The following is a 26,161-nucleotide window of genomic DNA, read 5'->3' on the forward strand; positions in this document are numbered from 1 at the left end:
GTTAAGACTATTGGGGCTACAGACATCTTCCTACCTTGGTTCCCTATCAAGGAGGTGGGAGAGAAGCAACCCCTGCTCTAGAAAGCTTCAGAGGCTGTACCAGGAGAGCAGCCAGCCTGGAGCAGGGGCAGCCATGTCACGAGGGTGGCTGACCCACACATCATAGATGCTCTTGTTGGGTGGTACTCCCTGGAAGAGAGTGTCTAGATCCCAGAGCAGCCTTGGGGACCCTTGGGATTCAGAGGCCACCCCCCAGTAGGCTGGGCTGGTTGAAGGCGGACACCGGGGACAGGAAGTGGATGGTAGTGGAGCTAAAGGCATTACCACATTGGGTGTGTAGATGGGCAAGTAGGAGGTGGGCAACTGTCCCCACAGGGAGGCCCTGCATCCCCCACTGGACAGTACCCCGGCGTTGGAAGTACTTTGCAGGTAGTGCAAGGGCCAGGTTCTCGGCTCTGGGGATAAGCCTGAGGGCCCAATGATTGTCCCCTGGGAAGTCTCCCTCTCCATTCCTGTGGGCACTGGGAGAGGGCAGAGGGGCCACAGAAGCCTTTCAGAGGAGGGTAAGTGTGGAGTAGGCACCACTTCCTCCCCACTGCAGCCTGTGTCTGCCTGAGTTGTGTTGCTCTGTCCAGCCTGGTTGGACTGTTGGGGCCAGGGTGCTCTCTCCCCGGGGTCCCCTAACAGGGACTTGATGCTGAAGCCTTCGCTGGGTGGCGTATGGGGTGTGGACGGCCGGTAGGTCTGGCCATGCAGCACATAAGGGCTCAGGTCCTTGGCAAATGCTCTGCGGGCCTCCGGGTTCTGCCAGCGTCGGCACAGGGCTGTGTTCTGCAGGCGTAGCGCTTCTGCCGGGATGAGGCTCACATCCACGGCCCAGAAGTTGCCCTTGGCCTGAGGTTTCGCAGGGTCCTTGGGCACCTGGGGGGTGGTAGGTTTGGGTGGGGCCGCCCAATCCCGGATGCTTGGGGCTTACTCGCCCGCCCCGCCTCCCGGGCTCCGACCTTGAGGGCCCCACCTTTCGGAAGCACGGGTTGGAGGAAAGGTTGTGACGGATGGAGTCCTTCCAACCCTCGTAGTCATCCCTGAAGAAAGGGAACACGGCCTGGACCTGACGGATGATCTGAAACCGGGGGTTGACCGGCGCAGTGAGCCAAGGCGGGGGCAGCACCCCACCCCTCACAGCCCTGCTCAGGGGCACCCCCCTCAGAGGAAACTTATGCGCCAGAGGGAGACGCGGTGGGGAGGGTCCGAAAGAAAGGTCGCTTTGAGTCCCTTGGCTTCCATGACTGGTCCCACTGGCAGAGCTGGGTGGGCCAGGTTGGGGTGGAAGCCACACCTGAGAGTGAGAGAATTGGGGAGCCAGTCGGGGAAAAGGCCCACCTCGGGGCATGAGGAAGGCGGGGGAGCCTCTCACCTGGGCCAGCTTCAGCCTGCGGGAGGGTGCCGCCTGAATTACCAAGGCAATCATCGCCAAATAGGTGTAGGGGGGCTTGTCATGCCGCAGGTATCTTTTCTTTCTTCTCTTGGGGGGCTGCGAGGCTGGCTCTGGATCCTGGGGCCCCAGGCGGGAGTTGCTACAAGGCCCCATACAGGGGAGATTGTAGGCGTGGGTAGGGGCCTGGCCTCGTGGAAGGCTCAGGACTGTGGGGTAGTGTGGGGAGGCTGGGCCTGGGGCCTGAGGCCTGGCTGGGGCAGGCAGGCCGGGCCCTTTATCATTCGGATGGAAGGGGGAGGGGAGGAAGGAAAAGGCTGTGGGGGAGGGGAGTTGCAAGGGCTGCCACAATTAGCAGGTTTCAGTTAATCTGAAAGGGAGGGGCAGAGAGGATTCCAGTTCCGACTTCAGGTGACCTCCTGAAGCCACAGTTCCCCATTCCCAGGTTGCTTTTGGAAGCTCGGCATCACCCAGGAGCTTGAAGGAAAAGCCCTTAGGAGGAGGGTACCACCTCCTCCTTATTTTGTCTGCCTAGGGCACGTCTCAGGCTCCCCTTTAACAGATAGGAATGACTTCTTGTCCATGCCAGTTGCCAAGAAAAGACGGGTGTTCAAGACAAAGCTGCCAGTAGAACCTGGGTCCTATGGGCTGGACTTAAGGAACATGATCAGAAGCACTTCCTGAAGGGAAAGACTGTGAAGTCCCCATCCTAGGAGCAAAATGGGAATGGGTACAGTGGACTTAAGTGATTTTTTTCCCAGGAATGTGCTACAGAGTTCAGATGAGCTCCTTCTCCCTGGCTCTGCACCTGGGGCCAGTCAAAACCTGTGATCTGTACCCAGACCCAAAGCCCAGTTTCTTCTCCCTATACCAGGCAAGCTTGCCCCAGAGAGCTTCAGAGTCAGGGCACTAGCTGTAGTGGTTGGTGCTGATACCAAAGCCAAGGACCCTTAGACGTGCAGGAACCCTTTATTAGCATGCTAAATGGTTGACCTGCAGTATACAATGGGTGTGAGGTGCCAAAGGCAAAAGACAGGAATCAAGAGTGCACTGGAGAAGGGACTGGGGCTGAGGTGGGAGATGAACGTGGGGCACCACACTGCTCCAGCCACCCTCTGGTTGTACTCTTTTCTCACTACCAGATTCTCCCTTCAGACAGCATCTGGCTTTCTCTAGACTCCTATCACCTTGGCACTCTCGGGGCTCTCTCCTCTCTTCAGTTCCAGGACTCTCACTGAGGGGTCCTTGTGTCTCAGGAGGGTAACACCTATGGACTCTTAGCTCTACTTGACAAGGACGTTCTCTCTAAAAGTCTGAGGGCGTTCTCCACTGGTCCTCCCTTGCTGCCTCAACGGCGCATACCAAGGGCTCCTTCTAGCTGCTGCTCTTCTCTGACACACTTCTCTCTCTCTCTCTCTCTCCTGCCGTTTTGGCACACGCTCTTCACTCCGCCCACGAAGGCTCTGATTTGAGGGATAGACTCCTACTACCCTTTCTTCAAAGCCTAGCACGAATAGACGACCACCTCTCCGGATCATTTGGCCACTTGTCCTTCCCGCCCCACCCGAAATCTGGGGACGTTCGCGCCACCGCGGCGCCGACCAGCGCAGAGGAAAGGCGGTGCCAGCTGCGTGAACTCCCCGGGCCCCGCCTCGGGCAGCGTGACTCCACCCCCCGGCTCCCACGGGGCACTGCGACTTCCGCTCGGGACCTGGAAGACCGGAAGTGTTGCGTTGCCATGGCGAGGCCGGCGCGGGGCCCGCCCCCGCGGCGCCTGAAGGAGCGCGGGGCCGCCTGGCCCGCCGCGGGGCCGGACTGAGTGCGCAGCCTGCGGGCCGAAGGTGACTCAGGGCGGCGCGGGAAGGGCGGCGAAGCTCGGGAGGGCCGGGGCGGAGGAGGCTGGCCGCCGCGGAGCGCCTCTGCGGCCCCGATCGGGCAGCGATTGCCCAGGGTCCGGAGAGGCTTCCGGAAGGGCCGCTCGCGGAGGCCACCAGTAGGCGTGTCCCATTTGTCCAAATGGCAGGTGTGGTTCTTGCAGCCTGCTGGTCATGTAGGCAGTACCTATCTAGGTCTTAATTTCAGATGTGGACATTAGGGCCACAGAAAAGAGACTTGTCCACTCTCGGTGCGGGCTTTGGAGTCAGGGGAAAGGAGAAATTGGAGCCACTCAGGGATTCAGGGGACCTCACTTGTAGGCGGGATTGTGGGGCGACGCTTCGCGAATTGGGGTCAGGCATGAAGTACTAATCAACCGGTGAAAAGTGCTTCAGCTGATTTCGCCTCTGGCTGAACCAGAGCGAAAGCTCGGGGCCTGGTGGGGTTGATTTCCACCGTTTCAAAGAGAAGAGTTGTGTTTGGAGTTATCTCAGGCTCAAGGGAGCCAGAGCAAAACTAGCCCTCCTTTCTTCCTGGTCCTTGTTTGGGATGCAGGCGGAGGCCAGGGTACCACGTCGTTCTCTCAGGCTCAGCAGTGACACCTCCTGGGGGTCTTTGCTCCCCAGGTGTTTCCTGGAAGGACTAGGGTTTTCCTGAAAGATTCCTCTTGTCTGTGGCAGCCTGGTATCCAGAGTCCCCACTGGACCAACTCGGGGATCTCCAGCATAAAACTGAGTGGTCTGAAAGGCTGGTGACTGCCCAAACCTGTACAAACCTTGGCTGCTCCGTGTTTGTCACTGTGATGGACAGCTTTGAGAGGCCAGCTGCCTGACCCTGTTCCAAGTCTCCCCATCACGTTCAGTGCTGTGATGGACAAGCTTTAAGGAGGTCCGTTTTTCTCCTGATACCTGGGCTGGGTTTCCCCCTATTAGCTGGGGCCCACCTCCTGTCTCTTGAATAGTCTTCCTGGCATCCTCCCTCACCAGCTCAGGGTATGCCTGAACTTTGCTTTCCACCGAGGGTTGTCTTGGCTGGCAGGCCCCAAGAGAGGGGGCTCTGTGTCTTTGGGCTCAACTTTGGGTTCTGTGTTTTTAGGGATTTCTGAATCTCTGGTTTGTATCAATAGCTGGTTACTTGTATGTCTCTCCATTGCATGGAGCTTAGGAACTTCAGTCTTAGGCATCCCAACAGACTGTTTCAGCCCCTAGATTCCACACCTGCTCAGCCCCACCCCAGTGCCTGTGCCACATCTACCTATTGGCCAAGAGAAGACATCTGGGTGGCAGTTGAAGGGTCTTCTCTCACCTCTAGGCTTTCTTGGAACTACCTCCTTAATGTGCCTGGCACGTTGGTGTGCACAGCTGAGTGAACCTTTCCTTGTCCCATCCCGTGTCCCATTCTGTTTGTACTCCCAATGCTGGCACATGCAGTGGCTGTTCCCCTGTTTGTCCACCAGTTATTGAGTGCTTCCTGTAAGTCAGGCATTGGCTGAGCTCTGAGGATACAGCAGGGAAGTCAACAGTAAGCGGCATGTCAGAAATTTAAATGTGGGGCTGGGGATGTGGCTCAAGCGGTAGCGCGCTCGTCTGGTGTGTGTGCGGCCCGGGTTCGATCCTCAGCACCACATACCAACAAAGATGTTGTGTCCGCCGAGAACTAAAAAATAAATATTAAAAAAAAAAAGAAATTTAAATGTGTTGACAATGAGGTAACCATAGAAGACTGCTGAGGAAGACATTAGACTTGATCTGAGATGCCAGAAGGAGCCACTGATCCTAAGATTTGGTAGGAGAACTTTCCAGATAGAAGCAATAGCTTCCATAAGGTGGGGTGAGGTTGACAGTAGGCAAGCCTATTCTGTAAATATCTCGGGTTTGACTTTAACACCAAGCCACACCTCCAACTCCAATCCTTTTAAACTTTGTCCATGCTCATAGATGTGTGTGTCCTGGTAGTTCACGGTGGTTTTAATTTGTACTTTTCTAAGTTTGAAGGGTGTTGAGCATCTTTTCATGTGCTGTATTTGTATGTGGTGCTGAGAATCGAACCCAGTGCCTCACAAGTGTCAGGCAAGTGCTTTACCACTGAGCCACAGTCCCAGCTCCTTGGCTGTATATCTTATTTCATGAAGTGTCTGTTCAAATCTTTTGCCTGGAAAAATGGCTTGTAGGCCCCTTGTGTGGAGGTAAATTCGTGTAATCCCAGTGATTCAGGAGGCTGAGGCAGTAGGATCAAAAGTTTGAAGCCAGTCGCAGTGGTGCACACCTGTAATCCCAGCAACTAGGGGGGCTGAGGTAGCAGGATGAGAGTTCGAAGCCAGCCTCAGCAGATTAGTGAGGAATTCAGCAACTCAGCGAGACCCTGTCTCTAAATAAAATATATAAAAGGTCTGGGGATGTGGCTTAGTAGTTAAGCGCCCCTGGGTACCAAAAAGAGAAAAAAAAGTTTGAGGCCAGCCTGAGCAATTTAGTGAGACCTTGTCTCAAAATAAAAAAATAAAAAAGGGCTGGGAATGTAGAGCATGCCTGGGTTCAATCCCCAGTATGAGGTATGTAGGGAGAGAAATAATTAGAAAAATGATTTTTCTTAATAATTTTTTTTGGTGATACTACAGATTGAACTCAGGTCTTATACATGCTAGGCAAGCTCTCTGCCACTGAGCTGCAACCCCAGCCCATTTATTTTAAGACAGGATCTTAGTAAGTTGCTCAGGCTGGCCTTGAGCCACTTGTGTTTGTGGGACTACATGTGGCTATTGGGCTACACTCTCAGCCCAGCTGGTTCCTAGTTTCCTTCCTTCTTTTCTTTTCCTTATTATTTTCTTTTACAGTACCGGGAATTGAACCCAGAGACACTCTACCACTGAGCTGCATCCCCAGCCCTTGTTTTTTATTTTTATTTAAAAAAATTTTTTTGGTACTGGTGATTGAACCCAAGGGCACTCGAACACTGAGCCGCATCCCTAGCCCTATTTTTTAAAAACACTTAAAAAATTTTTTTATAGCTTTGTTTTATTTTACTTATGTGGTGCTGAGGATCGAACCTAGGGCCTTGCATGTTCGAGGCGAGCACTCTACTGCTGAGCCATAACCCCAGCCCCCCCAGCCCTATTTTATATTTTATTTAAAGATAGGGTCTCACTGAGTTGCTTAGCACTTTGCTATTGCTGAGGCTGGCTTTGAACTGGAGACCCTCCTGCCTCAGTTTCCCTAGCTACTGGGATTATAGGCAGGTGCCCCTGTGCCTGGCTGTCTTTACTCTTTTTTGAAGTACTTTTACTTGGGGTTTCTCTATGTTGCCCAGGCTGGCCCTAAACTCCTGGGCTCAAAGTATCCTCTTGCCTCAGCCTCCCAAGCTGCTAGGATTACAGGCATATACCACCACACCTGGCCAGTGTCCCAACTTCTGCACTCCATAAAGAATGTTGGGGTTCAGAGGAATCTGCTTGTGTGCATGTCTCTCTCTGTCTCTGTATATGTGCATATATGTATGTATATATATATATATATATATATGTGTGTGTGTGTGTATATATTTTAGTTGTTGATGGACCTTTGTTTATTAATTTATATGTGGTGCTGAATGGGGGCTGACAATCTTAGTTTTTCTCCTATTTCAGATGCCTCTGGCCATTAGGGATCCCAGGATGGAAATGAAGTTAACATGAACAATCAAAAACAGGAGCTGCAGCTCACAGTTAAAGCCTTCTCTGCTGAAGTGGCTTTGCTACCTGCAACAACGGGGAGGATGGGCAGATGAGACACAAATGTGCATAGTGTGTGACTGCTTGTCTGACCCCACTTGCTGGTCAGAGAAAGGAGACGGTCGCCTCTGCCTGCAGTTAACTAGCAGTGGGACTTCTCCACTGAGCTGTAGTTTACATCTACAACTAAAACCAAAACAAAACAAAAACTTATTAAAAATTATATTTAAATATATATATATATATATATATATATATATATATTTAGTTATATATATAGTGCTGAAAATCAAACCCACTGCCTCACACATGCTAGGCAAGTGCTCTACCACTGAGCCACAGCCTCAGCCTGGAATCTGCTCTTGTACACATCACAGGTCCCCTTTGTCATGTTCCTGATTTTTTTTAAAACTTTGTCATCCTATGTATTGTGTTCCTCTATGATTTTTTTTCCCAGTGACCTTGGGGTCTATCTCTGCTCTGCCAGCCCCCACCTTTCTTCCATCCAGTTTATAGGAATTTGTTGAGTAATTGTGAACTGTCTTCCCTGGATGTCCCCCTTGTTCTTGCCTTGTTTGGATGGGGTCTCAGACAATGTGGGCATTGTCGGTCATCTAGACTCCACAGGTCTCCTGTTCTAAGGATTTGAATATCCCTGACTTCTGGGATATTCAAATGCCTCTTGTGTCCACAACTCCCAGGCCTGAACCATAAGCAGCAGCCCTGCTGCCAGATAGATGCTTGACTGCTGCCCTATCTTGACTAGGCTCATTCTCTGAGGGGGAGTAAGTTTTGAGCCAGAGCAAACCCAGGGTTATAACGCTGTCCCCTTCAAAGCTCACTTTTGTGATTCTGGTTTCCTCACTGTTGTACTTGGGAGACCTTAGTTTTCAGATCTATATAGTGCCGGTCATGGGGCATTAGAGCCCCAAGGCTAAATGAGGCTGCTCAGTGGAGTGGTGCCTGTGGCCCTGGCTTCTACTAAGTTTATTTGCAGGGGCTGCTGGAAGTCTTCCCTGTCTTGTTCTCTTTCTGGGAATCTTGGCTTTTATCTTCAGTGCTCATTGAGTCTCTTTTTAAATGTAGATGTCTCTGGCTGCCTATCTGCTTTCATTTGGGCATGTCTTCTGACACTTTTCTGTGAGTTTATTAGATGTGTTTTGGAGTCATGTGGCAAAAGGAAAGGAAAGTGAGAAGGGAGATTTGGAGCCTGCCCTGACTTCTGGGGAGAGCCCCCCACCCCACCCCCGGAGATTCTCCATTGCTGACAGATGCTGCTGCTAGAGCTCACAATTAGTCTGGTCAGACCCCCATGTGTTTCATGCATAGCTCTGCCCCCAGGCCAGAGTGGGCTAGGAGCATGGCGTGCATAGATGTATGGATGGCGTGGGTCCTCCTTCCTCACAGGGTGGTCAGCAGGCAGTTGTTACTGAGCTAAATAACATTTCATTTTGTAGATCAAAAATAGCGGAAGCCCAGTGTGGTGGTTTAGCCTGTAATCCCAGCTACTTAGAAGACTAACAGAGAATCACAAGTTCAAGGCCAGCCGGGGCAACTCTGCAAGACTCTTTCTCAGAATAGGGGGTGGGGAGAAGTGCTGGGGGTGTAACTCAGTGGTAGAGCACCTCTGGGTTCAGTCCCCAGTCCTGCCAAAATAGTGGAAGGTTTCTATTTCACACTGTTCTGCTAAGTGTCATGCCAAGAGTACATGAGAAGCATCGGAAAGGAGGGAGGCTTTCTGAGGTGTCCGTGGTACAGAGGGGTGGGACCGGGGGCCTTGCACACTTGGGATCTTCCTGCCTCCACCTCCTCAGTAGCTGGCATGGGCCTCCTCACCTGGCTGCCTCCTTTTGATCTGTGTGTGTTAATTATTTAGGGAGGTGAATAGCAGTCTATCTCTGCCAGGACTTGTACCCTCTCTCGTTGAGCACAAGGAGCCCTTTGCTGCTATGCTGACCTGAGTGACCTGAGTGACTTTGTCACTCTCATTGTGTTTTTGCCCAATTGATCATCTGTCTTTTTTTTATTATTTATTCTTTGGTTAGACACAATACCTTTATTTTGTTTATTTTTAATAATTTTTATGTGGTGTTGAGGATCGAACCCAGGGCCTCACGCATGCTAGGCGAGCACTCTACCGCTGAGCCACAGCCCCAGCCCTGATCATCTGTCTTTTGATCTTGTAGGATTTTTTGTTTTGCTTTTATAATATAAACTTTGAAAATTTAATTGGATTTATAAGTTTCTGGGTTTTATGGCAAGCTTAGGAAGGTTTCCCACTGTGCTGGGACCACAGAAAGTTTTCCTTTTTGTCCTTCTTGTACTCCTGTAGCTTTGCTTCTCTCAACATCATGTGTGTGCTCTCTGGAGTTCATTTTGGTGTGAGAAGTGAGGAGGGCCCTGCTGTTTCCCAGGAAATAAGTGCTTCTTACTCTGGCACTTCATACCTAGAGTCCTTCCCCATGCGGCCCAGTGGATCTCTGGTGGCTCTGTGGGCTCTGAGGGGCTCTCCCTGCTGCCCTGGCTCCCCTGAGGACCACCTAGGCTCTGTGCACACCGTACTGACCACTCCTTTCTAGATGCAAGTCCTCCTACTCGGGACCATTCCATCTGCACTTCCTGGCCTTTTCCTCACTGTGGCTGCCCATTGCTCCCCAGTCTTGCCTTTTATCATTTCTCTGGACTGTCCTCATGTCCACTCCTTGCCCCATACCTTTCCTCTTCATCCTCTGGCATAATCTGATCATGTCATGCATTCATCTGAGAGCCTTCTTGGTTGGACAGAATGCTGGTGGACAGAATGCTGTACTGTCCACGCAGCCACCGAGCGGCCTTGGTTCCCCTGCATCCATACCCTTTGTGTAGCACACAGCACATGTTCTTTCTCCTCCTGGCCCTGACCTTGTCCCTGTGCAGTGGCTCTGTAGCTCTCCTTCCCGAAGGTGGTCTTCACATGGTCCAAGTGCAGCAGTAGAGAAGTCCTTTCTTCCATGCCCTGTCCCCACTCATTCATTTCTTGTTTTACTTTTTCATGTTTCTTATGCATAGATAAGTGTACAGGCTGGGGTTGTGGCTCAGTGGCAGAGCGCTTGCCTAGCACTGGGTGTGAGGCACTGGGTTTGATCCTCAGCACCACATAAAAAGAAATAAATAAAATAATGGTACTGTATCCATCTACAACTAAAAAAAAAAAAAAATAGATAAGTGTACTTTTGTGTGTGTGTGTGGGTGTGTGTGTGTGGTGCTGTACCACTAAAGCTACATCCTCAACATTCTTTTCATGTGTGTGTGTGGGGGGTAACAGAGGGTTGAACTCAAGAGCAATCAACCACTGAGCCACATCCCCAGCCCTATTTTATATTTCATTTAGATTAGAGACGGGGTCTCACTGAGTTACTTAGCGCCTCGCTTTTGCTGAGGCTGGCTTTGAACTCACGATCCTCCTGCCTCAGCCTCCTGAGCTGCTGGAATTAAAGGTGTGCGCCACCTTGCCTGATGCCAGCACTCTTTTTTTTTTAATATTTTAAATTTGTAGATGGACACAATACCTTTGTTTTATTTATTTATTTTTACATGGTGTTGAAGATTGAACCTAGTGCCCTCACATGTGCAAGGCAAGCACTCTACCACTGAGCCACAACCTAGCCCTTGATGCCAGTACTCTTTATTCTTATTTTGAGATAGGGTCTTGCTAAGTTTAATGAGGCTGGCTTTGAACTTGCTGTCTTTCTGCCTCAGCCCTGAGTTGCTGGGATTAGTGGTGTGTTTCACCATGCCTGGCTTCCAATAAGAGTTTATTTAATTAATCCCCTTTGATAGACATTTAGTTGCTTTTCTGTATTTTATGTCATAAATTCTGCTACATTGAGTGGCCAGATGGCACTTCAGGTACTTCACAATGAACAGCTTCAGGATGAACTTCACAGAGCAGTGCCTCTGGAATACCCCAGTGATGAGCCCTGGGGATGGCCTGCACTGCCTCCCACATCCACAGTGATCAGAGTGACCATTTGTCCTTCACTGCGTGGGACTGCCCATGGCCTCAGGGTACAGGCCTTTGAGCGTAGAGCTGCCTCCTATGGGTCCTCCTCCCCAGTGGCTAAGCAGGCGTCATGTGGTTCGCTGAGACCCCCAGGCACAGTTCTTGTGGCATTCTGCCGGCCCCTGCACCTGGTGCCCACATGTTGCAGCCCCTCTCCCAAGGCACTGCACTCTGCCTCTTGTTGACAGATGCGCGCTATAGACATTGTTCTACAGAATGGCTCCATGTCATTGACTGTGTTTTTAGTACTGGGGATTGAATCTAGGGGTGCTCTACCAATGAATTACATCCCAGCCCTTTTTATTTTTTATTTTGAGACAGGGTCTCGCTAAGTTGCTGAGGCTGGCCTTGAGGTTACATCTTCCTATCTCAGCCTCTTGAGTCGCTGGGATTACAGGTGTGCTCTACTGTGCCTAGCCATGATTTACTTTTCCCAGAATGATGGGCGTCTAGGGAGTCTCCCATTTTTTTTTGCCATGATAGATATCGGTACAAACAATATGAACTCTTCTGGTTGTGAGTTACGGGAATCAGTTCCAACAAGCACAAGCATCACAGAAATGTAAAGTCCCCCAGAACTGGACTGAGGGAGGCAGGCCAGGATGCCAGGCTAGCCATGTTGCTTCCTGGGACTCATGTACTGGCTGCCCAGTGCTCTCTGCTGCCCACTGTGTGTATGCTTTCCCCCATGGTACGCAGCCACAGCAGGAGGACTCTCTTCCTGCCCCCCTGACACTATCCTGCCCCCTGACACTCTGCCTGATTTGCTTTCGGGCTTCAGGGGGTGCTCCCAGAAGGGCTGTCAGAGGGGACATTTCAGGCCTGGGGATGCACTAGCACCCTTGAGGTGTACCTGTATGTACCCTGAGAACAGGAGCCTGTAACGAGTGCCCCAGGCTCTTCCCCTTCTTGGCATTTCTCTGTAGTTCCTAGTGTCTTCTTTCCTTCTGTGAAAAGAGTGCACCTCCACCTGCCTCGTCCCTGTCTCTGGACAAATAAGGTGACTTGTGCTTCACAGCCATCAGACTCTGGGCTCTCGCTGTCCAGTGGGGGTCTTGAGGTGTGTGTGTGAGGCACTGTGGTGGAGCAGTTAACAGGGCAGTTCTGGGCTAGGTGTGGGGATGATGGCGAGGACCTGCTGGAGGAAGGCTGTGGCTGGGGGCAGGGTGGGGTGGTGCTGAGGGTATTGGGCCAGGGAAGTCAGGTCATTCTAGAACCGTTGGAGCCTGGGCTGGATCTGGGTGCTGCCTTGCTGCTGCCCCATGGTGCTCTCTGCAGTCTAGGGGTGGCTCAGTGGTGGGAGGCTGAGAGGTGGGGATGGGGCCAATATCCATCTGGGAGGCTACTCCCCACAGGGTTCCACTCTTCTGTGCAGCTTGCCTGGGCTTGGAGCTGAGAAGTAGAATAAGTCAACCAGATTATCTGTTTGACATTCCAGGGAGGCTTGGAGACAATCTGTGGTGTGGTAGCCATTTGCTGGGCTTGCCCACTTTGAGGTTGGCTTCTGGAGGATGGATAGGCAGGCAGCATCTAGGGGAACTAGGGTACTGGAGTTTATAGCTTTACTGGGTGGAGGTGGGTGCTGGACACCCCTGAAAGGTGACTGTCTGGGGTGGGTGCCTGCACGGTGGGCCTGGGCCTCCTTGGGCTCTCTGGGCACGTCCTTTCAGAGGAAGGAGTCAAGCAGGGTAGGGACCGACCCTGGCTCAGGTGGAGACTGTGCTCAGTCAGCCTCCAGCAGAGAGCTCAGCAAGGTGGGTGCATCCAGGGGTGGGGACTGTTTTTGGGAGCCATATGGGGAAAGGCAGAGCACCCCATACTCACTCTCTTCATAGCAGCCAGAGGGTTCATGCTGCATCCTGAGGGGGCCTCAGAATGAGAACATTAAAAGTCAGCTGTGTTCCATTTGAAAAATGGTTGTTGCCAGCATGGTGGCCACACTTGTGATCCCAGCTGCTCAGGAGGCTGAGCACAAGAATTTCAAGTTCCAGGTCAGTCTGGGCAATTTAGCAAGTCCTATTTAAAAAAAAAAAAAAAATATATATATATATATATATATATATATATATACACACACACACACACACACACACACATACACACACAAATAAATATGTAAATATTTATTTACTTATTTATTTAAAGGACTGGGGTATAGCTCAGTGTTAGAGAGCCCCTGGGTTCAGTCCCTAGTCCAATATACACACACACACAAAAAAGTGGTTGCTGTCCTCAGATTATTTTTCTTCTGTAGGACAAGAGCATCAGATATCTTTATATCAGCCAGGCTTGGTGGCAAATGCCTGTAATCCCAGCGGCTTGGTAGGCTGAGGCAGGAGAATTGCAATTTCAAAGCCAGCCTCAGCAACTTAGTGAAGCCCTAAGTAATTTAGCAAGATTCTGTCTCAAAATAAAACATGAAAAGGGCTGGGGATGTGGCTCAGTGGTTAAGCACCCCTGGGTTCAATTTTGCCAGTGCAAAAAAATAGATATATACCTTTCTACCCACTGATGGGGTGGGTGTGGCTATTTGGTCAGGTGATCTTGGATCATCTTCTTTACCTTCATTGGACAGAGGTAGGGCAGGCAGGGCAGTGGGCCTCCCTCTTGGCTGTGACCTCTTGGGGCAGACTGGGGCCACTTCCCTGGCAGAATCCTGATGACAGAGAGATGCAGGTCCCACCTTGTCAGCCCTGTTGGGGAGGAGGATATCTACCATGGGTGGCAGCAGGGAGGACTCTGTCACATGGCAGGGTCTGGAATCCTTGTCCTTATGCTGGAGGAGCTAGCAGGGTACCTGCAGAACCCAGCCTGGTTGTCTTGAGTAGGGACGCGGGACCTGAGAGGGTGACAGCAGGACTAGGGAGTCTGCGCAGGGTGTTGGGCTGGCTTACGTCAGCTCTGGCCCTAGCAGTCTGCAGAGGTGGCCAACTTTGGAGCAGGCTGCTCACAGCAGAGTTCTGTTGGGAAACCTCTTGACCTACGGAGAGCACACCAGTCGAGGGCTAAGGGCCCTACTGGTTCTGTCCCTAGGAAACTCAGACCAAGCTCACAGGGGCTAACTCTACCAGGTCAGACCTGTCAGAAGGGACCTGGCCAGCCTAGTGTCATCTGGCGTGGCAGTCCCCTTCAAGGCAAAAGGGGTGTTTGTTGAGACCCTTGTTGTATAAACTGGCTAGAAGAAAATGGGTTTAGTGTCTAGGTTGCCGAGAGGCCTGGTTGTGTGGAGAACAGGATTCTGGGTCAGCCGTCTCTGGGCAGTGTGTGACTGTGCCTTCTGAGGAACAGAGCAGTGGGTGACTATACCTTGTGAGGAATGGGGCCAAGATGGGCACTCCAGCAAGGTTGTACCTCTAAGCTTACAGCCTAAGCTGTTGGCCTGTTGGTCCCTATAGACCTCAAGCCAGGTCGGTCACCTGTGCCTGTAACCATACAGCCCAGGTTCCCAGATGGTTGGAGTATTGGCTGGCCAGGTCAGGGAGCCTGGCAAGGAGCAGGAGCATATGGTAGAGTGAGGGGCTGGGGAGCTGATCACTGGCCGAGATCAAGGAGGCAGGGCGTGAACTCAGGGACTCGGGGGCAACCTTTGCCCCACACAGCACACAGGGCTGGCTGGCTGGTTATGGGCAGTGCTCCTGGCTCTGCTCCCAGTGGTGTACCTGGGCAGCCCCTTCTGCAGAGGGTGGGTCGGGAGCCTGAGGTGCCCTTCATTCTGCCTTTCCTAAGTGTGAGAGCTGAGCAGCCCCCCAAGGATTATTGCCCTGCACTGTGTTCCGCAGGCAGAAGGTGGGCCCCACCCAAGGCAGGACCCCAGGGTGGCCGGGAGTGGTCTCATCAGAGCCTCTCTGCCCCACCCTCTGAGCTGGCCTTGATGTGCTTCCTTATTTGCTCTTCAGGTGTATGTGGCTGCCCAAAGGGGAGGCTCCCCTGAAGACACACTGACAGGCGCCCTGTGTCCTCTGTACCCTGGCTGCCTAGGGCTGACCTTATGTGGCCCACCTCATTGGTCCTGCTGTGCCGACTGGAGCACCATCAGGAGGGTGCAGGCAGGGCCAGGCCATGACTGCTCCTTGACCCCAGCCAGGCTCCTGAGGCCTAGAAAGAGCAGAAGTTCCAAGGGGCTCTCAGGACCCACTGTGGATTGGCCCTGCCCTCCCTCTCCCTTGGCCAGGTACCAGGAAGCTAGAGCTTTGTTATCTGGGTAATTAGCTTCAGACCCTGGACTGAGTCCGGCCAGGTCTTAGGGCTACTTCCCACAATCGGTGTACCCTGATCTCAAGAGGGAAGTGAGGTGCTGCCTGTCTAGAGACCCTGCTATCTGAGCAACCAAGGTGCCAGGCCTGCGTGGGACCAGCTGTGGTATCCTTACACGCCCTTCCTTCTTGGGCTGTGCACCTCAGGGCTGCCTGGGCCTGATCATAGCCTCGCCAGGGGCCGAGGGCACAAGCCTCAGGAAGGGAATGCCCTCAAAGGTGTCAGTCCAGCCAGCTGCTCTGCCACTCAAGCCTGGTCTGACCCCCATCCCCTGCACTGTGGTACCCCAAGCAGCCCTGTGGGTAGACACCCCCGACCATGGCTGAGCACTTGGAACTGCTGGCAGAGATGCCCATGGTGGGCAAGATGAGCACCCAGGAGCGGCTGAAGCATGCCCAGAAGCGGCGTGCACAGCAGGTGAAGATATGGGCCCAGGCTGAGAAGGAGGCCCAGGCCAAAAAAGGCAGTGGGAAGCAGCTGCAGAAGGAGGCAGCTGGCCGAGAGCCCCCGAAGCAAGTTGTCTTCCCTCCCAGTGTTGTCCTTCTGGAAGCCGCTGCCCGAAATGACCTGGAAGAAGGTGAGTGTCCTTTTCCCAGGGTGGTACCCAATGGCACTCCCATCCATGTGGGTGTGGCCTCATCTTGTGTTGGGGTCTGGGCTGGGCCAGTGCCTGTCCAGCACTCTTGGGCTTTAGCCACAGGGCAACCAGGGTCTCTTGTTAGGACAACCCGTGCTGAGACAGCTGTTCTTCAGCAGAGGCCTCATGCAAAAGGTCCTGCTGTGAGGCAGGCCAGTTGTGAGAGGACCAGGCTGCAGGGGGCGCCCATCAGGGCCTGCAGAAGCATCCAGTGTATGGAGCTGAGCAGGCTGACAACTCTCACCGCCTCTTGTAAGGATGCTAGGCTGTGGGTGAGCTCCCTGGCCTCTGCCAGCTGTCCCCTGAGTCCCGCCTCTGCTGAGTAGGGTGGTAACACATACTTCCAATTGCAAAGAGTGGGGCAAGCGGACCCAGTACCCACACGGCTGACCCCTCTCGCAGCTGCCCTCAGTGTTCCCTTTGACTCCTTCCTTACCACTGGAGCCTTCCCAGCCTGATGACAGCCTGACCTTTCTGCAAGCCCCTCTTCCTCTCCATGCCTCATATTTGTAGCCCACTGAGTACAAGGCTCTGGAGTCTGGGGAGGAGACCTCTTGATTTTTCTTAAGGGCTCTTCCTGTCTCTTTTTGGGGCAGAGGCGAGGAGGAGTGGGCAGTGACTGTGCAGGAGCCCTCCTGAGACCTGGAGGCTGGGAGGGGATCTGTAGAGAAGGGTGCTATGTGTGCCACAGGCCTGTCACAAGGAGCTGTGTCTTACTGCTGCATGGCCAGAGAGGACCCCAGGGACCTTGGCAAGAGCGTGGTCTGAGATAGGATTTCTGAAGGGGAGCAAGGGCAGGGACAGGCACTGGTTGAGGGGCTGGGCTCATCATCAGGAAGATCAGAGGAGTGTAAGCCCCTATGCTGGGGCTATACGCAGCTGCAGGGCTGGGAGCTAAGCGTAGAATTACCGGCAAGCTGTCTCACAGGTTCTGCGGTCTTAGGGGTTGGGTGTCATGATAAGAGAGGGGCTGGTGCTGCTGTGTGTGTGGCCTATTTGGGGCAGACAGACACCCCAGGCTCCTTGAGTCTGCATGCTTCCTGCCATCTATACCAGTCTTCTCCCTTCCCTGATCCCTGGGCATCAGCATCATGGGCCCAGGTGGCCTTGGGCCAGGGATGGCGTAGGCCGGTCAAGGCCTCACCCAGACGTCACCACCCCCTTCTTACAGTCCGCCAGCTCCTCAGGAGTGGAGTCAGCCCCGACCTGGCCAATGAGGATGGGCTGACAGCACTGCACCAGGTCAGCCTGTGTGCGGGTGGGCAGGGCAGGGGCTGGCAGGGCTCAGGCCACTCAGGCTGTGTGTTTGCAGTGCTGCATTGATGATTTCCGAGAGATGGTGCAACAGCTCCTGGAGGCTGGGGCTGAGGTCAATGCCCGTGACAGCGAGTGCTGGACCCCCCTGCATGCTGCAGCCACCTGTGGCCACCTGCACCTGGTGGAGCTTCTCATTGCCCGGTAGTGTCCATTGGGCCTTTATCATGGAGGGGCTTTCTCACAGATGGCAGCTCATGTGGCTACTCTGTGAAACTGGCCAGGTCCTGGCTTCCTGTATCCTCACCTCTACCCATTCTGCTTGAGACCCCTGGGGGATAGTTTGGGCCCACCTGGTAGGCTGGACCACCAGCTCTGGATGGAGGGCCTTCTCATGGTCTCCCCTGAGAAATGCCATTCTGGTTAGTGTTGAGGGTAGAACTAATAAGGAGGTAAGGGGAGCAGAGAGGCCAGGTAGGTCTCGGAGGATGTGCATGGGTATAGGTGAGGACTTTTCTCCAACAGGAAGGAAGGTGGAGTGGGGAGTGGTGGTAAGCCCTGTAACTCCAGCTACTTGGGAGGCTGCCACAGGAGGATCTCAAGTTCAAGGCCAGCCTGGGCAGCTTAGATCTTATCTCAAAGATTAAAAAAAAAAGTTTTGGTGGTATTGGGGATTAAACTCAGGATCTCATGCTAGGCAGTCATTCTACCACTAAGCTATATATCCCCAGCCCTTTAAAGTAAAAAAAAAAAAAAAAAAAAAATTAATAAAGGGACTGTGGATGTAGCTCAGCTTTTGCCAAGGGTGGACGTGGCTTTGGGTTCAATCCCTAGTCTCTCTCTCTCTCTCTCTCTCTCTCTCTCTCTCTCTCTCACACACACACACACACACACACACACACACATAAATAAATAAATAAATAGGACTGGGGATTTTACTCAGTGTTAAAGCACATCTGGGCTCAGTCCCCAGTACTGGGGGATGGGAGGAGGATGGAGCAGAGGAGGTTGGTGGCCTCCTCAGGTTCAGGAGCCTGTCCTTCCTCCCCCAATCCTGGGCCTCTCCAGTAGATCAAAGATCCTTGTGTGGGTGACTGGCTGTTGCCACCACACATAAGTGCCTCCTCTGAGTAGGGCAGTAGCCATGCAGCAAGCAGGCTCCCAGGCTCCCCTTGGAGCTGGTGACAGGCTGCAGGTGGGTTCCAAACCTCAGGCAGCCCCTCTGTGTCCTTTGCTCCCCTCAGCTCCCCTTCCCCCCAGGCCTGCTTCCCCTGATCTGTGGGTTCAACATCAGCAACTGCTTGGTTTTCTTGCTTCACTTCTCCCTGGGATCCCCAGAGTGCTGCGTACCTCCTGCAGGTGTACCCTGTATTTACGGGGATAGATGGGTGCCTTGGGCCTTGAAGCCCAGGTGGGTAGACTGCAGAATGGCCTGTCTGCCTTAGGAACAAGATCCAGAGCTGAGGGGCTGCCAGATGAGCCCAGAGGCTTCCTCTCCCAACAGCAGCTAGAACCTACGTGTCCTCCCCATGTCTGCTGGCACTTCCTGAAGGCAGACCGAGGCTGAGGGCTTCTGCACAGGGAGGACTTGCTGAAAGGGGGCTGGGCAGCAGCTCTCATCCGTCCTCCCTGCAGGGGTGCTGATCTCCTGGCAGTCAACACTGATGGGAACATGCCTTATGACCTGTGTGAGGATGAGCAGACACTGGACTGCTTGGAGACTGCCATGGCCAACAGGGGTGAGTGTGCTGTGCCTGCCTGCTCGGGGTGGGCCTGGGCATTCCATCTCTGAGCCTGCTGCTCTACAGGCATCACCCAGGACACCATCGAGGAGGCCCGGGCAGTGCCAGAGCTGCTCATGCTGAATGACCTCCAGAGCCTTCTGCATGTTGGGGCTGACCTCAATGACCCGCTGGACCATGGAGCCACACTGGTGAGGACTTGGCCACGTGGAGGGGGTCTGTTGAGGGGCTGGGGGCTTGTTGGATGGGTGTGGGACTGGGATTCAGGGCTGGGTGGCCTGCCTGCAGCTGCACATGGCCGCCGCCAGTGGGTTCAGTGAGGCAGCTACCCTGCTGCTAGAGCATGGAGCCAACCTGAGCGCCAAGGACCTAGACGGCTGGGAGCCACTGCACGCTGCCGCCTACTGGGGACAGGTGAGTGTGGTCAGGAGCAGATGGTGAGCGGGCTCTTGGCTGCGGCTCAAGCCCTCAGCAGTCCCCCACTGGCTGGCCTGCAGGTGCACCTGGTGGAGCTGCTTGTGGCAAACGGGGCCGACCTGAATGGGAAATCCCTGATGGATGAGACACCCCTTGGTGAGCTCCAGGGCTGCCTCCACCTGGTGGAAGGGACAGGCAGGGAGGGCCCCTGTGACGCTTGTGGTCATCTCTCAGATGTATGTGGTGATGAGGAGGTACGGGCCAAGCTGCTGGAGCTGAAGCAGAAGCAGGATGCACTCTTGCGAGCCCAGGGCCGTCAGCGCTCCCTGCTGCGCCGCCGCACCTCCAGTGCAGGCAGCCGCGGGTGAGCTCCCCCCACAGTCCATCCCCAGCCCCCACCCCGGCTGTGCCTCAGGAGGGATGGGATGTCAGCCTGCAGGTGGAGCTGCCAGCAGAACTAGGCAGGGTCTGAAGGACAGGCTGTGCGTCCCCTTTCACCTCCACCGCACCCCGGCCTTCCAGGAAAGTGGTGAGGCGAGTGAGCCTGACCCAGCGCACCAACCTGTACCGCAAGGAGCATGCCCAGGAGGCCATCGTGTGGCAGCAGCCACCACCCCCAAGTCCAGAGCCGCTGGAGGAGGATGAGGACCACCAGACAGACGCAGAGCTCTGGCTGCCCCCCCCAGAGGTGAGTCCTGGCCTTGTGCTACCCACCTTCCACATGGCTTTGGCAGTTGGTCCCAGGCTGTGACCTGGCATCAGTATGTGAGTTTCCCATTCACACTGGTCCAGTGTGGAGCTGGGAGGACCAGTGACCTTGTGCTCCTAGGTGGGCCGTGCTCCTCAGGGCTGGGCTGTTGTCCCCCTGCCCCTCACGGTTGTTCTTCTACAACCATGTAGCCTAGATCCTGAGGCCAGGGAAAGTAAGAGGAGCTGCCTTCTGACAGCCTTGGGCCCTGATTCTGCCCACAGGAAGATGACCCTGAGGTGGCCAGGTCCCACAATGGCCGAGTAGGGGGCCCCCCAGGGCGGCACCTGTACTCCAAGCGGCTGGACCGGAGTGTGTCGTACCAGCTGAGCCCTGTGGAGAGTACCACCCCAGACACCCTTATCCGGGACAAGGCCCACCACACCCTGGCCGAACTCAAACGCCAGCGAGCTGCTGCCAAGCTCCTGCGACCACAGCCTGAGGGGCCTGAGGCTCCTGAATCTGGCTTGTCTGCCGACTCTGTGTCCTCCCAGCCGGACTGCGGCTTCAGGGCAGGTGGGGACCCACCCCTGCTCAAGCTCACAGCCCCATCTGAGGAGGCCCCGGTGGAGAAGAGGCCCTGCTGCTTGCTCATGTGAGGGGCTGTACCCATTTCCAGGCCAGCCCGAGGCTTGCCCTGGAGGCCCACTCTCAGGGTGTGCCCTGGAACTGCAGGTGGGCAGACACCAGAGTCTTCCCCAGCTTCTGCCCCTCAGGACAGTGGACTCTCTGTTGGGGATGGACTTTAGGCAGAGCCGTATCTGCAGGCATCTGCTGCAGAGTGTTTGTCCTGTGACGCTTGATAAAGGGGTGTTTGTCGTCAAGCCTTCCAGTGTCTCCGCTGGGGAGGGGCAGGTGGTGCTGCTGGACAGGTGCCGCCCATGCCCACGAGCACTCAGGCCTGTAGGTGCATGCTGGGGCTCACAAGTGGAGGCCTGGCCCCTGTGTGGGAGGGAGGCCCAAGGGCCATTGGGCAAGAAGCCTGGCCTGTACCCACACCCTCCCTGCTGTATTGGACTTCCTGGAAGCACTGTTAACTCTTTGTTTTCCTGAGGGCAGTAGGGTACTTTAGAAGGAAGCTCTTTTTGGGCCAGAGCTGAGGGGGCCCATACCAAGGGGCAGGAGTCCTGACCTGCAAAGAGAGGGAGTATTTTTTCCAGGATTCCTGGGCCAGAGCCAGTAGAGCAAAACTGGCACGGCCGGCATCAGGCACTTCCCCGCGGCAGTGGTTCCCCAATTCGTGGCATGTTGCCCTGATCCTGGGCCCTGGCTGCCGACTTCGGCTTGGGCTGGAATAGGTGACAAGCACTTGGCCACTCAGGCTCTGAGCTGGCTGGATACAATGTGTAAGGGTGAAGGGCCCCTTAAGGGCCTCAAGCTGGAGGGCTGAGGGCACTGCCAGATCTTCTCTCTGTCCACAGTAGGCAGCCCTGCATGGCCACCAGCACGGGGTGGTATGAGTTTAGGCTACCCTCCTCTCCTTGCTGGGTACTGACCTGGTCTGCTCAGTGTCCAGGGCCCGCCTGCCCTTCTAGCATCTGTGGTTGGAGGGTTGCTGCCCTTAGCAGGTCTGGGGGTAGGGCCAGGGGCTAGCTGCTGGTTAAATTTAGTGAGTGGGGCGGTACCTCTGCCTAAGGTCCACCTACCACCACAGCTGCCACTTGGGCCCTGATGCCAGAAGTCAGGCAGTGGCTGGCTCTGACTGGGGCCGGGCTCATATTAACCTGTCCTCTGATGTGAGGGCCAAAGGAACAGGCCTGTGAATTGGGAGGCCATTGTGGCAGCAGAACTGAGAGGTGCAAGTTGAGAGAGGTATGTGTGTGTGTCTGTGTGTATGTGTGCGCGCGCGTGCATTCCCCACTTAGAACTCCTGGTGGCTTCTCTCCCAATCTGCAGAAGCAGAGGAGCCAAGGCTCCCCTTCGGTCTAACCAGCTGCTACTGCCCAGGTCAGAGGACTGGCTTCCTAACTGTCAGTTCACCCTTGGATCTGGCTGGCCTGGCAGCCTGCAAAGGCAAACCCTGGGAATGGCCTGTGAGCCTGTGGAGGTGGGGTTCTGGGGGCCTATCGCAGTTTACTTCCTGCTTTTTCCGCCAGTCAGGAAGGAGGGAAGGTGACAGGCTACCCCTCCACCCCAATGCCTGGGGTGTGGCCCCAAGGGCAACCCCAGGCTAATGTGTGTTGAAAGGGTGTGAGGGCAACCTGGGGCAAGGGGTTTGAGGGTCCAGGGTTGGCCTGCCCTGTCTCCAGCCCTCCTCCTCCATCCAGCCCCTTGCAATGCTGATCAGGGACCAAGGTCCAGCTGCAGTGTTCTTGTAGTCTCTGGGCCATGGCCATTGCCCTGGTGGAACTCAGAGTCTCTATTCCTCACTCGTCCCCCCTCCAGCCCCGCCCCCCAGCATTCCTAAAGCCTGGCTGTCACCTAGGAGACAGGTCTGTCTGCTGGCCTAAGAAAAGATGGGGGTGCCAAGAGGGCTAGGCCTCAGCAGTGCCCTGCTGAGGTAAATCCAGTGGCTACTGGCTCCAGTCTCACCTTAGGGGTCACCCCTACCCAACTCTGCCAACCTCTCAGGTCCACCAGGCCCAGGCATTGAGCCCTTCCCTCCCCCAACACCAAGGCCGTCCTTCCCTACCCCCCATGTGGGTCTCCTGCTCTCCTGTCATGGGGACACTGGGCGGGCACTGGGACTCACCCCAAGCCCCGCCTGCTGCCTCACCCACGCCCTCTGCCTCCCTGGGGCAGAACTGTGCCCAGACCATGGGGTGGAGCCCAGGCAGCTCCAGCTCCTTCAGCCCTTTCTGTCCCTTTCATTGGAGCCAGTAGGCTGTAGTGAAGCGGGTGTCCTCTTACTTTGAGCTCCCTGATTCAGGCTCCCTCTCCCATCCTGAGCTCCCAAGCCTGGACCCTGCTGCCCCCACCACCACCTCTGGGCCTGCCACCTCCTGAGCCACCTTCCTGCTGATCTGAGCAGAGTCATGGCCTTGAGAGTAGGTGACCAGAGCCGGGCTGCAAGGAATGGGCTGAGGGAGAAGGTGCTGACCCTGGACTCCATGAACCCATGTGTGCGCAAGGTGGAGTACGCCGTGCGTGGCCCCATAGTGCTGCGGGCCTTGGAGCTGGAGCAGGAGCTGCGCCAGGTACAGTCCTGAGGCCCTGCTACCCTCCTGCTGCTCCTGGGCTACTAGATCAGCCTCTGGCCCAGTGGCACTTGGGACAAGGGCTGTGGGGGTAACGGTGCCCAATCTGGCTGCCTTCTCCCTTTCCCTGCCAGGGTGTGAAGAAACCCTTCACTGAGGTCATCCGTGCCAACATTGGAGATGCACAGGCCATGGGGCAGAGGCCCATCACTTTCTTCCGCCAGGTGAGGCTCCTGTACTGCTTGTGTCCCCTTGTCTCCAGCCATCAGTGTGCCCTGACCTCATCATTCCGTCCGCCCAGGTCTTGGCCCTCTGTGTCCACCCAGATCTCTTGAACAGCCCTGACTTCCCTGAGGATGCCAAACGAAGGGCTCAGCGCATCTTGCAGGCATGCGGGGGCCACAGCCTGGGTGAGTGCTAGTGCCAGACGGGGACCAAGCCCCAGGAAGAAGCAGAGAAGGGTGGATCTCTTGGGAGGGTTGCGGGAGGACTAGCCACTTTCATGGGTCTGCTCTGCTCTGCTTGCCGGGGTCCAGGGGCCTATAGCATCAGCTCTGGCATCCAGCTGATCCGTGAGGATGTTGCACGGTACATCGAGAGGCGAGATGGAGGCATCCCTGCTGACCCCAACAACATCTTCCTGTCCACGGGTGCCAGTGATGCCATCGTGGTAGGCTGGGCCAGGGCAGGACACAATGGCTCTTCATCTGTGGTTCCACAGGGCAGGGGATGGATGCAGCTCCTTGGCCCTGCCAACACTGTGCTCCTCACCCTGCCCACAGACGGTGCTGAAGCTGCTGGTGGCTGGGGAGGGCCGCCGGCGTACAGGCGTGCTCATCCCGGTCCCGCAGTACCCGCTCTACTCGGCCACTCTGGCGGAACTGGACGCGGTGCAGGTGGACTACTACCTGGATGAGGAGCGCACTTGGGCACTCGATGTGGCTGAGCTGCGGCGCAGGCTGTCTCAAGCACGTGACCACTGCTGCCCACGTGCGCTCTGCGTGATCAACCCCGGCAACCCCACCGGTGCGCCCCTCCCCGCCCCACCTACCCTGACCCTTCCAGCTGCTACATGCTCCTAGGCCTACCACGACGGGTCAGTCAACCCCACTGTCCAGATGAGGGCAGGGGTGGGGTGGTGGGTGCCCGCAGTTGACCCTGGCCGCGCTGCTGTCCCCAGGGCAGGTGCAGACCCGGGAGTGCATCGAGGCCGTGATCCGCTTCGCGTTCGAAGAGGGACTCTTTCTGCTGGCTGATGAGGTGCGTACAGGGACGCGCCAGGGAGGGTGGCTGCGGGTCAGCGGCGGGCCGCGTGACGACAGCGCCCCTGCAGGTGTACCAGGACAACGTGTACGCAGAGGGCTCGCGGTTCTACTCCTTCAAGAAGGTGCTCACCGAGATGGGCCCACCGTACTCCACGCAGCAGGAGCTTGCCTCCTTCCACTCAGCCTCCAAGGGCTACATGGGCGAGTGCGTGTGGGCCGGTGGGGGGTTCTTGGACTCCAGCCACTTTCCCGCCCTCTCTTCCCTGCTGGGCCTCGACCTTGACGCCTGCCCTACCTGGCAGGTGCGGGTTCCGCGGTGGCTACGTGGAGGTGGTGAACATGGACCCTGAAGTGCAGCGGCAGATGCTGAAGCTGATGAGTGTGCGGCTGTGCCCGCCTGTGCCCGGCCAGGCCCTGCTGGACATGGTGGTCAGCCCGCCAGCACCCTCTGACCCCTCCTTTGCGCAGTTCCAGGAGGTGAGGGAAATGAGGCCAAGGGCATCTGGCGAGCCAGTTGGGGAAAGGATTGAGGGCTATTGTGTCCCTGCCATGCCCTGATTGTCCCCTCCATGGCTGCAGGAGAGGCAAATGGTGCTAGCTGAGCTGGCAGCCAAGGCCAAGCTCACGGAGCAGGTCTTCAATGAAACTCCTGGCATCAGATGCAACCCAGTGCAGGGTGCCATGTACTCCTTCCCTCGAGTGCAGCTGCCCCCCCGGGCGGTCCAGCTTGCTCAGGTCTGGTGGGGCAGGGCAGGGTGGGGCGGAGGCCTGGGCATAGAGCTCTGACCGCCCTCCACACCGCAGGAGCTCGGCCTGGCCCCAGACATGTTCTTCTGCCAGCGCCTCCTGGAGGAGACCGGAATCTGCGTGGTGCCCGGGAGCGGCTTTGGACAACTGGAGGGCACCTATCACTTCCGGTGAGACCAGGCCCACACAGCCTGCCAGTGCCTGCTGTGCCCCCTTTGGCTTACAGCTTGCCCTTTCCAGGATGACCATTCTGCCCCCCATGGAGAAGCTTCGACTGCTGCTGGAGAAGCTGAGCCGTTTTCATGCCAAGTTCACCCGGGAGTACTCCTGAGGCCACCACAGGGACCAGGCTGGGCTGCCCTGGACTGACTGTGCCCAGGGACCTGGTGGTCTCTGGACCCCTGAGAACTTGCTGCTGCCCCTTGGGGGCTGGGCATCTCTGTCTGCCAGTTCCTAATAAAGCTGAGTGCGGTTATGACTCTGGAGGGGTGAGCCCCACTTCCCTGGGTGATGACTCCACCTTTGGCTGCCCCGACTACCTTCAGTGCAGGCTTGGGGACCCCACTTAAGGGATACCAGGGCCCATCTTTAGGAGCAGTGGTCAAGGTGGGCTCCCAGAGAAGGACCCTCCTGTCTAGTGTCCACCTGCTAGTCCTAGAGACAGCACCTCAGTGGGCTGGCTCTCCATTCCCTTGGTCTGACAAGTCACATAAAAATCAGTTGACGGTACCAGTAAGGACAGGCCACCTCTGCCTCCTGGGGCAGCCCCAGATCCGTCAGGGAGGAGATGAGACTTGATAGTGAATCACAGGGGCAGTGGCACCAGAGAACCCCCATCAGAAAAAGTAGGGTTTTCTGAAGAAGAAAAAAGGTGTGTACTTCACCCCTACTCTTCCCCTGCCAGC

General features: G+C 55.5%; 3 protein-coding genes across 5 annotated transcripts; 2 read left to right on the plus strand and 1 right to left on the minus strand.

Moving 5' to 3' along the window:
- Positions 1-75: 75 nt before the first annotated feature.
- Positions 76-1,606, minus strand: FOXH1 (forkhead box H1). Its single transcript, XM_081266218.1, has 3 exons — positions 1,418-1,606; positions 1,019-1,123; positions 76-921 (listed from the first exon to the last, which is right to left on the minus strand). Exons 1-3 carry the CDS (start codon positions 1,589-1,591, stop codon positions 88-90), a joined length of 1,113 nt encoding a protein of 370 aa, XP_081122344.1. The 5' UTR covers positions 1,592-1,606; the 3' UTR covers positions 76-87.
- A 1,529-nt stretch (positions 1,607-3,135) lies between these two features.
- PPP1R16A (protein phosphatase 1 regulatory subunit 16A) lies at positions 3,136-21,610 on the plus strand. The gene is made up of 11 exons (XM_081265638.1): positions 3,136-3,276; positions 14,952-15,886; positions 17,118-17,188; positions 17,259-17,404; positions 18,836-18,939; positions 19,009-19,133; positions 19,231-19,356; positions 19,440-19,515; positions 19,594-19,723; positions 19,882-20,047; positions 20,332-21,610. The coding sequence occupies exons 2-11, from the start codon at positions 15,628-15,630 to the stop codon at positions 20,704-20,706; spliced, it is 1,578 nt and encodes a 525-aa protein (XP_081121764.1). The 5' UTR covers positions 3,136-3,276; positions 14,952-15,627; the 3' UTR covers positions 20,707-21,610.
- A 169-nt stretch (positions 21,611-21,779) lies between these two features.
- Positions 21,780-25,739, plus strand: GPT (glutamic--pyruvic transaminase). 3 transcript variants are annotated; one of them, XM_081265639.1, is made up of 12 exons: positions 21,780-21,919; positions 23,079-23,244; positions 23,379-23,468; positions 23,546-23,654; positions 23,781-23,914; positions 24,027-24,270; positions 24,425-24,504; positions 24,578-24,714; positions 24,812-24,986; positions 25,089-25,244; positions 25,314-25,426; positions 25,497-25,739. In XM_081265639.1, exons 2-12 carry the CDS (start codon positions 23,083-23,085, stop codon positions 25,585-25,587), a joined length of 1,491 nt encoding a protein of 496 aa, XP_081121765.1. In that variant the 5' UTR covers positions 21,780-21,919; positions 23,079-23,082; the 3' UTR covers positions 25,588-25,739. The 3 variants fall into 3 exon arrangements, with proteins under 3 accessions (XP_081121765.1, XP_081121767.1, XP_081121766.1); XM_081265640.1 differs by lacking the exon at positions 21,780-21,919 and adding an exon at positions 22,010-22,154; XM_081265641.1 differs by lacking the exon at positions 23,079-23,244 and having other exon boundaries at positions 21,781-21,919.
- The last annotated feature ends 422 nt before the right edge of the window (positions 25,740-26,161 follow it).

The sequence above is a fragment of the Spermophilus citellus genome, assembly GCF_964194105.1.
Source record: "Spermophilus citellus genome assembly, chromosome: 14".
NCBI lineage: Eukaryota > Metazoa > Chordata > Mammalia > Rodentia > Sciuridae > Spermophilus > Spermophilus citellus.